The 13,116-nt window shown below is 42.1% G+C and overlaps 1 protein-coding gene and 1 pseudogene across 2 annotated transcripts in view; one reads left to right on the forward strand and one right to left on the reverse strand.

Moving 5' to 3' along the window:
- Positions 1–13,116, reverse strand: part of LOC307016319 — a 264,046-nt pseudogene that overhangs the window by 35,110 nt on the left and 215,820 nt on the right. The window lies entirely within an intron of this gene.
- Positions 850–7,413, forward strand: LOC307017460 (ribonucleoside-diphosphate reductase subunit M2-like). Its single transcript, XM_079647084.1, has 10 exons — positions 850–1,612; positions 1,775–1,843; positions 2,460–2,600; positions 2,710–2,826; positions 3,957–4,090; positions 4,172–4,266; positions 5,691–5,824; positions 6,260–6,364; positions 6,448–6,561; positions 6,990–7,413. The coding sequence occupies exons 1-10, from the start codon at positions 1,523–1,525 to the stop codon at positions 7,140–7,142; spliced, it is 1,152 nt and encodes a 383-aa protein (XP_079503210.1). The 5' UTR covers positions 850–1,522; the 3' UTR covers positions 7,143–7,413.

A 13,116-nucleotide genomic window follows, 5' to 3' on the forward strand; every position in this document is an offset into this window, starting at 1 on the left:
GATCAACCAATCAGAGCGCTCCATTCAGCAGTGACCTGGAAACAGTTGCTGCTAGGTCAAATTCAGTTTGGAGGAATTGGAAATCCACCGTCTGATTTGTTGATGAAAATGGAGATTAAAGTGTTGTTTCAGAGCCTGAACCCTGAGCTAATCAAAGGTACAAACCTACCGATGATCAGTGACACGAATCATCGATAAATAAGTCGTTAAATGTGTGTTTATTCTTTGGTTTCCCCGGGAAATACGAGCATATGTTGCCGTGTTGTTTGCTTTAAAACAATCATGTTCGTTTTATTTCGGATTCCTGAACATACAAACGATCTCTCCAGACGTTGAGTTATAACTAAACGCGGTGTTTACAATTATTTTTTTGGCGCTAATTTTTGGCGAGATTTAAGATTACAGACAATAACAACAACAGTTGGCGCCAGCGGGAAACAAACCGGAAACGCTTTGTCGATAATGCAAGATATGTTATTGTTATTAAGAGTAAAACACGCATTTGTCCGGTTCAATAACAGCCTTACGTTCAGCTCTCCACATCCAGATATTATCTATACTAACAAACACATAGGATAAACACTTCCATATAAGAAAACTTAGAAATATAAGATGATTTACGTTAAAAAATAAGCAGAAATACAGATTTTCAGATGTATAAACAGCAGGTATAAAAGACATGCATTCATAAAGTAACTAACAGAGAGAGACGGAGAGAGAGGCACAGAGAGAGAAAAAGAGAGAAAGGCACAGAGAGAGGGACAGAGCGAGAGAGGGACAGTTTATAAATTCAGATTTTGAGACACATATAGGAACAATTTAAGAGGATTTGTTATAGATTAAACCATCCAACGTTATATGCAAGTAATTTAGACCATGGGTGGACTAACAGAAAATTAATTAAAACTAAATTAAGAGGTTTCTTGTTCACGGTTCAACTTCTGAAATGTAATATTTGCTGCTTTTGGTTTTAATCAATGGAGTATTTTCTCTACAATGAGTACTACACAATACTTGAACATGAGTATTTTAACAGTGTGGTATATTATGTATAAAGTGTTTGAACATACTTTTAACCTGGTAGTTTAACTAATATACAGTCGTTTAAATTCAATTAAACCAGTTCATTAATGTTGTGGCAGTCTCAACACAGACTTATAACTTCCTGGCAGTATTTAGAACACCGTTTAAAGGTTTTAATGTCAAACTAAGTCGGGTTTGAGTCTGAATCTGAGATGTTTTGTAACATCGTTTTTCACACTGTTTTGTAACCTCGCCCAAACAAAGACGTTGATTCCCCCGCAGCTGGCCTGCAGCATGTGATCTCTCTACTCGCCACCTGATTGGCTCCGTCACAGCGTCAATTTAAAGAGCCAAGCCCGAGCGGCGTTCCTATTGGCCGACTGCGTTCCGGCGCCAATATTTCAATATAAAGAGGGAGCAGACAGCAGCAGGAGCCGCTCAGTCTCTCTCCTGCTTTTAACTTTCACACCGTAACTTATTTCATTTTAGACCCGTCACAATGCTTTCTGTTCGCGCGCCTCTGTCCGCGAAGAAGGAGAACTCTCTCAGCAGTGAGATGAACAAGATGGCGCTGGACAAAGAAAACACGGTAAGAACTAAAAAGCAGCTTTTACCGTTAAAATGACTCTTTGTTTGGGTCGTTAAACAAAGAAGCAGCAGTTTGTACTTCCTGCAGCTTTATCTCTCGTGTGTTTCACTCGGATCCGATGAAATAAACGGTTTTAATAAGATTATTGTTTCTCTTTTTCAGCCCCCGAGCCTGAACACCACGCGCATTTTGGCGTCTAAAACCGCGCGGAAAATCTTCTCCGACTCTGAGGTGAGTTCAACCACAGACTGTTAATATCATATACATATATATCTAAACACACATTAAAGTGTAGGATTATTAGTGTTTATGTCGAGGTGGCGCCTAAAGTGTCAGTTCTGGCGCCAAACTGGACGATCAGCTGTTACTGTTGAGGTGTATGAATACTCTGTTACAAGTAGAAGTACTGCATTCAAAATATACTTCAAGCAGAAAACTATGATCATCAAAATATAGTGAAAGTAGCGACAGTAAAAGTAGTCATTTTGCGGATTGGTCCATTTCAGAATAATAGATATGATATGTTTTATAAAGATTGATCATGACAGTGTTCTCAAAGCTGCTAAAGGTGCAGCTAGTTTGAATGACTTTGTATACTGCAGGGTAGCTGGTGGATTTACTCCAGGTGGAACTAAAGTCTGATTCAACACTTGATTATATTTCACATCATTCATCCACATCTGTAAAGTAACTAAAGGGATTAAATACATGTAGTGGAGTAGAAGTACATGGAAATACTCAAGTAGTATCCGACTCTGTGTACATTGTTTAGTATCTGTGTACACGGTGCATTATCTGTACACAGTGTAGTATTTGTTGTATCAGCGTCTGACCGCCTGTCTCTCAGCCCAAAGCGATGAAGAAGATGGAGGAAGAGGAGCCGCTGCTGAAGGAGAACCCTCGGCGCTTCGTGGTCTTCCCGATCCAGTACCACGACATCTGGCAGATGTACAAGAAGGCCGAGGCGTCGTTCTGGACCGCGGAGGAGGTACGTCCTGCTCTTAAGAACCACAAAGCTTTATTAGTCCCTCAGAGGGGAACGTTATGCACTTCCTGTTGCTGTCTGAGAGCAGCTGATCTTAACTTCCTGTCTACAGGTGGATCTGTCCAAGGACGTGCAGCACTGGGAGGCTCTGAAGGACGACGAGAGGTTCTTCATCTCTCACGTGTTGGCCTTCTTCGCCGCCAGCGACGGCATCGTCAACGAGAACCTGGTGAGAGTTCAGAGACGTTTGAGAACCTGGTGAGGTTTCAGAGACTTTGTTAAGCCCGAGAGCCCCTGGTACAGGGGGCTGCGGGGTTTTTTAAAAACCTATTAATGTGTCACACCAGATTAACGGGAAGAAACTCGGCTAACTGACTATGAACCATTTTTACCAAAACACAAGTTTCATAAGAGGCTGAGATTCCACAGATTCTATAGGTATTAGTATCACCACTGAGCGATCAGAACTCGCGTCAGGGGAAGCAAACACAGACGTCACAACATGTACCTTTACGGAGCAAACACGGGACATCTCTTAGCTTGGCTGTTGGTTTCTGATCAAAAGTCGTGTTCAATGTGTCTGTCACCGTGAACCAATTATTTATAATCCATAATTCGCAGCTTCAGGTTTTGTGCATTCTGGCTGAGCAGCACTCATTCACCAATGGGTAATGTTTATATGGATTTTAGGAACTTCCTCTCGATTTTATTGGCTCTAACGGTTAAAAAGAGGTGTCAATCATCAAAATCGACCGAAGGGGACCAGAGATATTGAAAATGCACCCAAGTGACCACAGAAGTATTTTTTCTTCTAAATCTCTCTTTAAAAAAAATGTCAAATGTCACTTGTTTTGCATCATTCTTGATCCAGGGTACTTATTATGTTATAGTTTGGATTCCTAAAGCTTTTAGTCTACCATCCCATCATTCAAGGGTGGTTTTCACTATAACTTTTTTTTTTGGGACCGAGACTATAATTATAATTTACATGTTCAATCTGAATTTACATTAAAATAAAAACATCTATATTGATTCTGACTTTTCTACATCCAACTCACAGGTTTATCATGACTTTGAGAACAAAGATTATTAATTGAACCCTTTTTAGAAGGGAAGATACGGTCATTTGTTCTGGGAATGTCATTTTCGAGTCTGAGACCTGGAAAACGGGCTCAGGGCTTAACAGGTTAATATCATTTTTTGTAAGTTTCAAGTTCGCTTGGTTTGTATGAAATTAGCCTGTTTTCCTCTTAAAGTGTAACAGATTAAACAGTTTAAAGAAAACTGCTGATTGGCTGTGATGCTCTCTCTGCTGATTGGCTGTGACTGACTTCCTGCTGTTCCTCGTGTCTCCACCAGGTGGAGCGCTTCTCACAGGAGGTGCAGGTGACGGAGGCCAGGTGTTTCTATGGTTTCCAGATCGCCATGGAGAACATCCACTCAGAGATGTACAGCCTCCTGATCAACACCTACATCAAGGAGCCCGCCGAGAGGTGAGTCACACGGTCTGATGGTGTGTTCAATGACCCTGACAGTAATCAGTATCTGGAGACTTATTGTTCTCTTCCCCTCAGAGAGTTCCTGTTTAACGCTGTGGAGACGCTGCCCTGCGTGAAGAAGAAGGCCGACTGGGCCATCAACTGGATCGGGAACAAGAGCGCCAACTACGGTGAGAGGGGGGTCCGGCGGGGGGTGGGGCCATGTTCATATCCTTTAGTCATCAATATCTGACAGGAAGTGCTGCTGAGTCAGTGAGTTATTGAGTGAGTTATTGATTGAGTCTGTGATGATGAGCCGCGCAGGGGTACGGACCTCAGCCAATGATGGGGGCTGACTGCTGCTGTGCTCTGATTGGAGGACGAGTGGTCAGCTGACAGAGCGGCAGCAGCAGGAAACAGACGCCGCGCTGAACAGACAGTGAACGCACCGTGTTGAGTTCAAAGGACAGAAAATAAGATGCAACAGGGTCAGAGTTAAACACATAATACACATTTAAATAACAAAGCAACGATTGAAGCTCGATCTCACCGAAAAGTGATGAGAGAACACGCTGAATATATTCAGAGTTCAGATGAGATGAAGGAAGAAGGAACCGGATTTATAAATTCAGGCGTTGAGAGCAACCGGTCGGAGTTACGCTGATATCTGATGGTTCTAACTGTGGTTCTGGTTAGTGCTGCGTACCGGTACGCCGAACCGGTACTGGACTTGTAAAAAGTTTCGGTTCAAGTCCGGTTAAAACCGGAACGTCAGGAACCGGTACTTACGTATATTCTCCTTTGTGTTCTAAACCATCTAAAACCTTCCATAGATCGAGAAATTTGCGCTGAGAAAAGACGAAAAACATTGTTTTGGCTTCTGATATGGCGGCCATTACTGAAGTCTCGCAAAATATCGCAACTGCTCGCGAGATCTGTGTGACGTCAAGGGAAACTGGCTTAGACATAGTGGACACTGACAGCGTGGGATGCTGGTTGCCATATATGGTAGTGTAGCTAAGCTAACTCCTTTGTATGTATGGTGATATAGTGTCTGCCGAAAGAGCAACACTTCACCCAGACAATGTCAATATGCTGTTGTTCTAGAACAAGAACACATAGACTTGTACTCTTGCATATTGAGTCTTGTATGTACATCACTATGTATGTAGTTGTGTTGTGTAGTTAGTAACACATGTAGAGTTCTAGAAAAGACATGGTGTAGACACAAGTTGGAAGGGGGCACAATAAACCTGACGAGTTTGAATTTGAGTTGATTATGAGTTTATTTTCAATTGATAATTAGCTCACAATAAGTTCACTTTAGTTACTCACACAACTTGACACAAGTCCGGACCTGAACCTGAACCTCTGGACTTGAGTCCGGACATGAACCTGAATGTGAGTCCAGGTACACAGCACTAGTTCTGGTCCTCATGGTTCCTCTGGTTCTGACTGTGGTTCTGGTCCTCATGGTTCTGGTTCTGACTGTGGTTCTGGTCCTCATGGTTCATCTGGTTCTCACTGTGGTTCTGTTCCTCATGGTTCCTCTGGTTCTCACTGTGGTTCTGTTCCTCATGGTTCCTCTGGTTCTAACTGTGGTTCTGGTCCTCAGGAGAGCGCGTGGTGGCCTTCGCGGCTGTGGAGGGGATCTTCTTCTCCGGGTCTTTCGCTGCCATCTTCTGGCTGAAGAAGAGAGGCCTGATGCCCGGACTCACCTTCTCCAACGAGCTCATCAGCAGAGACGAGGTACATCATCATCATCATCATCATTATTAATGTGGGGTCTCTGGGATAAAATAATTAAATTATAGGACCCTCTCACTGTGGTTTGTTCAGGGTCTTCACTGTGACTTTGCCTCTCACTGTGGTGCATTCAGGGTCTTCACTGTGACTTTGCCTCTGATGTTCATTCTGTGGTGCGTTCAGGGTCTTCACTGTGACTTTGCCTGTCTGATGTTCATTCTGTGGTGCGTTCAGGGTCTTCACTGTGACTTTGCCTGTCTGATGTTCACTCTGTGGTGCGTTCAGGGTCTTCACTGTGACTTTGCCTGTCTGATGTTCATTCTGTGGTGCGTTCAGGGTCTTCACTGTGACTTTGCCTGTCTGATGTTCATTCTGTGGTGCGTTCAGGGTCTTCACTGTGACTTTGCCTGTCTGATGTTCATTCTGTGGTGCGTTCAGGGTCTTCACTGTGACTTTGCCTGTCTGATGTTCAAACACCTGGTGAACAAACCGTCTGAAGACACCGTCAGTGACATCATCAGGGACGCCGTGGCCATCGAGCAGGTAAGCCCCGCCCCCCCCCCCCCCCCTCTCTCTCTCTCTCTCTCTGCTTCCTGTCCGTCAGCTAACTCCTCCCCCTCTCTCAGGAGTTCCTGACTGAGTCTCTGCCCGTCAAACTGATCGGGATGAACTGCGATCTGATGAAGCAATACATCGAGTTCGTGGCTGACCGCCTGATGCTGGAGCTGGGCTTCTCCAAGGTACTAATACACACATTTATATATACCAATACTCATATTTATATATACTAATACATATGTTTAATATCCGTCAGTAAATATAGTTTACGTCAGTTTGTACTCTTTAATCGTCTGGAAATATCCAATAATCATCGATGTCAGTCATTAATATCTGACAGGGAGTGCTGCTGTTCAGATTTATTGATTGAGAGTCTGTGATGATGAGCCGCGCAGGGGTACGGACCTCAGCCAATGATGGGGGCTGACTGCTGCTGCGCTCTGATTGGAGGACGAGTGGTCAGCTGACAGAGCGGCAGCAGCAGGAAACAGACGCCGTGCTGAACAGACAGTGAACGCACCGTGTTGAGTTCAAAAGATCTCCAGTAGAAAGTTGTGCGTTTGTGAACATGTTGAATATATTGAGTTCAAACGGTTCTCGTGTTTTCTAGATCTTCCGCGCGGAGAACCCCTTCGACTTCATGGAGAACATTTCTCTGGAGGGCAAGACCAACTTCTTCGAGAAGCGCGTGGGCGAATACCAGAGGATGGGCGTGATGTCGGGGACCAGCGACAACACCTTCAGGCTGGACGCTGACTTCTGAGGCCCTGAACGCACCACGGAGAGACCCTGAACGCACCACGGAGAGGCCCTGAACGCACCACGGAGAGGCCCTGAACGCACCACGGAGAGGCCCAGAGGGAGACAGGAACCTCTCCTTTAGCCTCCTCTCTGATCTGCAGACTATTTAATCCCGAGAGAAAGACCTACTTAGTTTTTATCTAACGTGCTATATTAGTATGTTTCTAAAGAACGACCTGGTTTGTTTTTAGTTACTTTTGTACAGTTTTTATAATAAAATGAAATATAATGCACCTAAAAGTCTCCTTTCTGTTAACTGGTGTAGAAATATGATTTTACTGATGAAAACATCGTGATACCCAGGGGGCAAAGTCATTTCACAGACATGGAAGGTTGTCCACCAGAAATGATATCTAGGACCTTCAGGGATCTCAACTGGCTACTGGAAAGCTACAGTGAGGGTCCAAACAATGCAACCCCTGTATGGAAAAGTCAAATTCTGTCTGGATCAGATGCCATCATTCTCTTTCTGGTTGAATATCTCTGACAGTTCATGGTAAAGACGAACTGAGCCAACCTATTGAAAGAGCGGAAAGTAAGCTTTCAGGTGATGCCTTGGTTAAGCCTGTTCTCAATAAGACCACTAGATGGCGCTGCGCCTTTTGTCTCCAAAGCTAAATCCATTTCAAGGATGCACTCGTGGTCCTCTGGATTGTTTGCTGTGTTCAAAATGGGTAAATATAGTTAAAAGATTATTTATATATATTGAAGGGTTTACATTAATATACACACGGTTTGCTGCCGATGCTAAGTTGACTTGATTTCATCATCTTTATTTGAAGAGACTCTTGGTCCATTATTAAAAGACAGAACACTCATAAATGAAAAAAGGCAGTTATACCAATGTTCCCCAGAGGTGACTGGTGTCGTACAGCACTGAGACACGGATTTGAAAGCAGCGTAATGACAGAGTTATGAGAAGCATTGAATCAACAGATGAATTTGTTCATCAGATTTCTCAAGAGAGCACGGAACGTGTTGACTCGTGCATTACAGAACATTTCACTTGCACTGTCTGCACCTCCTCCCGAGTCCCCTCTCCAGTTCCTTCTCAGGTCCCCCTTCTCTGCGCTCTCTCCTAGGCAGTCATCCATAGGAATCCTGAACCCAATAAAATACCCAATATTAACGGTGTGTGTGTCTGCCCAAGGACAATTTAAGGTAAAACCTAATAGAGGTGTCATACATAATAACCTAATCAAAGTAAATGTAACAACTACTACAGTGCAACAAAACAGGAAGATTGAATGTGGTCTCTTAAACATAAGATCTCTAGCATCTAAAGCAATACTGGTAAATGATTTAATATCAGATTATAATATTGATATATGCTGTCTCACTGAAACTTGGTTGAGACATGAAGAATATGTCAGCATAAATGAGGCCACTCCACCCAGCCATATCAATACTCATATTGCCCGAGGCTCGGGCCGAGGAGGTGGAGTTGCAGCAATCTTTGACTCAAGTTTACTTATCAATACTAAACCAAAATTAAATGATACCTCCTTTGAAAGCCTCGTTTTTAGTCTTACGCATCCGACCTGGAAAACTTTGCAGCCAATCCTCTTTGTTACAGTGTACCGTGCACCAGGTCCTTATTCAGAATTCTTATCAGAATTCTCTGAGTTTTTATCAGCTTTGGTTCTTAAAACAGATAAAGTAATTATCGTAGGTGACTTTAATATTCATGTTGACGATGATAAAAATAGCCTTACTGTTGCATTTAACTCTATATTAGATTCTGTTGGTTTCTGTCAGAGTGTAAATAAACCAACCCACTGCTATAATCACACTCTCGACCTTGTTCTGACTTATGGTATTGAAATTGAGCAACTATTAGTCGAACCGCATAATCCTGCTTTATCCGACCATTTCTTAGTAACTTTTGAAGTACTGTTACTAGACTACAAAGCATTAGCCAAAAGCTCCTGCAGCAGAAACCTATCTGTTAGTGCTATAGCCACATTTAAGGAAGAGATTCCACCAATACTTAACTCGATAGCATGTCTGCATGTAGGGGAGGAAACTTATACAAAATGTACACCACCCCAAATTGATCATGTTGTTGATAGTGCTACAGATGCGCTGCGAATAAAATGAGACTCTGTTGCTCCTTTGAAAAAGAAGAAAATAAAACAACATAGATTAGCTCCATGGCATAATGCCCAAACCCGCAAAATAAAGCAAAAGTCGAGACAACTTGAAAGGATATGGCGTTCCACTAAACTTGAAGAATCTCGTTTAATTTGGCATATTACTCTCAATGAATATAAGAAAGCACTGCGTAAAGCGAGAGCAGCATACTACTCTTCATTAATAGATGAGAATAAGAATAAGATTTCTTTTCAGCACTGTAGCCAGGCTGACAGAGAGCCACAGCTCGACTGAGCCTTCTATTCCCATAGCACTCAGTAGGAATGATTTGATGTGCTTTTTTAACGATAAAATTGTTACTCTTAGAAACAAAATCAATGACCTCTTGCCTTTGACCAGTATAGTGTTATCAACAGCTCCCGGAAACGTAAGTTCTAATATTACACTAGATAGTAAACTAGAATGCTTTTCAGCCATAAACCTTGAACAATTAAATTCAATGATTCTCTCTTCTAACCATCAACGTGTATCTTAGACCCGATTCCAACTAAGCTGTTAAAAGAAGTTTTTCCATTAATTAGCACTTCTTTATTAAATATTATGAATATGTCTTTATTATCAGGCTATGTTCCACAATCATTCAAAGTAGCAGTGATAAAACCGCTTCTTAAAAAGCACAACCTCGATCCAGAGGTTTTAGCCAACTATAGACCTATTTCTAATCTTCCGTTCCTCTCAAAAATTCTTGAGAAAGCAGTCGCAAAACAGCTGTTACTTAAAAAACTATGATTTATTTGAAGATGTTCAGTCTGGCTTTAGAACACAACATAGCACAGAGACAGCTCTGGTTAAAGTCACACATGACATTCTAATAGCCTCAGACAAGGGACTTGTCTCTATTCTTGTCTTGCTCGATCTTAGTGCTGCATTTGATACTATCGACCATGATATCCTATTGCAAAGACTAGAGCACTTAGTTGGCATACAGGGAACTGCTTTAGGCTGGTTTAGGTCCTATCTATCTGAACGCTCTCAGTTTGTACGTGTCAACGATGAATCTTCCACGCAAACCAAAGTTAGCCATGGAGTGCCACAGGGCTCAGTGCTTGGACCTATTTTGTTCACATTATATGCTTCCGTTAGGCAATATTATAAGGAATCATTCTGTAAACTTTCATTGTTATGCGGATGATACTCAACTATATTTATCAATCAAGCCTGATGAAATTAATCATCTAAATAAAATTCAAGACTGCCTCAAGGACTTAAAAACGTGGATGACCTTACATTTTTTGATGTTAAACACGACCAAAACTGAAGTACTTGGCCCGAAGAATCTACGAAACAAATTATCTAAAGATATACTAACTATGGATGGCATTAATTTGGCCTCCAGTGAGACTGTAAGGAATCTTGGTGTTATATTTGATCAGGATTTATCCTTTAACGCCCACATAAAATCAATTTCAAGGACCGCCTACTTCCATCTACGTAACATTGCAAAAATCAGGCATATCTTGCCTCAAAACGATGCAGAGAAACTAGTCCATGCATTTGTTACTTCAAGGCTGGATTATTGTAACTCCTTATTATCAGGGTGTACCAAGAAGTCAGTCAAGTCGCTTCAGCTGATTCAAAATGCTGCAGCTCGTGTACTAACCAGAGTTAGGAACAGGGACCACATTACTCCTGTTCTGGCTGCCTTACACTGGCTCCCTATAGAACACAGGATAGAATTTAAAATTCTTCTTCTGGCCTACAAAGCCCTTAATGGGCAGGCGCCATCTTACCTTAAAGAACTCATTATACCCTACTGGCCTACTAGGGCATTGCGTTCCAAGAATGCAGGGTTGTTGGTTGTTCCTAGAGTCTCTAAAAGTACAATGGGAGCCAGAGCCTTTTCTTATCAAGCTCCACTTTTGTGGAATCAGCTTCCAGTTTGTGTTCGGACGGCAGACACCCTATCCGTTTTTAAGAGTGCGCTTAAGACCTTCCTTTTTGATAAAGCTTATAGTTAGGGCTGATTAGATTCAGCCCCTAGTTTTGCTGATATAGGCTTAGTTTGTCGGGGGACATCTTACTTCTTCCTTCTCTCTGTCTATACCTGTGTACTCTCATGTTCCCATTAACCCAGCTTCCCCAAATGTCTTTCTTTTTGGTGTCTATCTACGCCGGGATCCGGAGTCATGGATGATCCTGCGGTCCTGTGTCCTGGATCGCGAGTCCTGGATCTTGAGTCGTGGCTGTGGTCCTGGATCATAAGTCCTGGATGGATATCCTTGTGGATTCATCTTCCTATTATACACACATGCATTTCCAAACATTTGGTCTACCTATGTTGCAAATGTATTATCTTTTCAATTTACACACTGCATCTATTGCACGTCTGTCCGTCCTGGGAGAGGGATCTCTCCTCTGTTGCTCTCCCTGAGGTTTCTCCATGTTCCCCTTTAAACTGTGGGGTTTCTCTGGAAGTTTTTCCTTTTACGATGTGAGGGTCTAAGGACAGAGGGTCTAAGGACAGAGGGTCTGAGGACAGAGGGTCTAAGGACAGAGGGTCTGAGGACAGAGGGTCTAAGGACAGAGGGTGTCGTATTGTCATACTGATATTCAAACTGTGAAATCCACTGAGACAAATGTAACATTTGTGATATTGGGCTATATAAATAAACATTGATTGATTGATTGATTGATTGATTGATTGATTGATTGATTGATTGATTGATTGATCATATGTTTTGGTCTTGTCCTCGCCTACAAGGATACTGGACAAGCATTTTCAAACACCTCGCTGAGGCCTTGGGCGTGGTATTGACACCGTGTGCAGAAACTGCCATTGTTGGAGCGCTACCTGGCCACCGAATGATGAAGAGGAAAACTAAAGACAGTATAGCCTTTGCATCTTACCACGTAGAAGAATACTCCTGGAATGGAAATCTCCTATACCACCTAAAGCATCTCTATGGCTTAAAGATGTAATGTTGTGCCTGAACTTGGAGAAGATTAAATATAACCTGAGGGGCTCCTCAAACTATTTGAATCTGCCTGGGGCTCTCTGATAGCCTCCAGAGCTGAACTTAAGACACCACATGAAGAAGAAAGGAGGAACTAAGAATGTATGTTTTTGTTTTGTCTCTTTTTATCTGTTGGTTTTTTTTCTTCTTTTTTTTCTGACTTTGTATACATGTATGTATGTACATGTATGTATGTACATGTATGTATATATGTACATGTATGTATGTGCATGTGTACATGTGTGTGGGTGTGTACACACATATGTGTATGTGTATATGTGGGTATACATATGTGAGTATATGGCTACATGTATTACTGTTATTATTGTTTATTTCCTTATCTATTAATGTTCTTTTAATATTATCTTCTACATTACTTTACTTTTACCTATACATGTATCTATTGATTTGGTTATTTAATTTACTAGCTAGGACCGGGAGGGGGGGGAAAGGGGAAACAATAAAAATACTGACTGTATAAATGTAAACTCATTGTGCCTGACTCAATAAAAAAAATATTTATAAAATAACATTAACTCAACATATTCGAGGTGGTTTTCAATAACATTTACGTATTTATTTATTTCTCCCAGTTATTTGTCTGTGTGCGCTGAGGAGTCTCAAACAGGCGTTTGTTTCATCATTTTGAGATTGGCTTTAATTCTTCATATATGATAAATGAGAGGTAACATTTTATTCATGGTATTATTTCCACATATTTCTCTCCATTCTTCCTTCTGCCAACGGTGTCTCAGTCTCTCCTCTCTCCCGTCTCTGCGTAGTGCGTACGCAGGGGTCAGAGTGTGCGTGGAGGACCGCACGTTTTCC

This window comes from Notothenia rossii, assembly GCF_949606895.1.
Source record: "Notothenia rossii genome assembly, chromosome: 8".
Classification (NCBI taxonomy): domain Eukaryota; kingdom Metazoa; phylum Chordata; class Actinopteri; order Perciformes; family Nototheniidae; genus Notothenia; species Notothenia rossii.

Bases quoted from the DNA above. Each gene is read 5' to 3' on its own strand.
- LOC307017460 (XM_079647084.1), top strand. From the start codon at position 1,523: ATGCTTTCTGTTCGCGCGCCTCTGTCCGCGAAGAAGGAGAACTCTCTC. The intron at 1,844-2,459 runs GTGAGTTCAACC...CCTGTCTCTCAG, and splicing joins AAATCTTCTCCGACTCTGAG to CCCAAAGCGATGAAGAAGAT. The intron at 2,827-3,956 runs GTGAGAGTTCAG...TGTCTCCACCAG, and splicing joins GCATCGTCAACGAGAACCTG to GTGGAGCGCTTCTCACAGGA.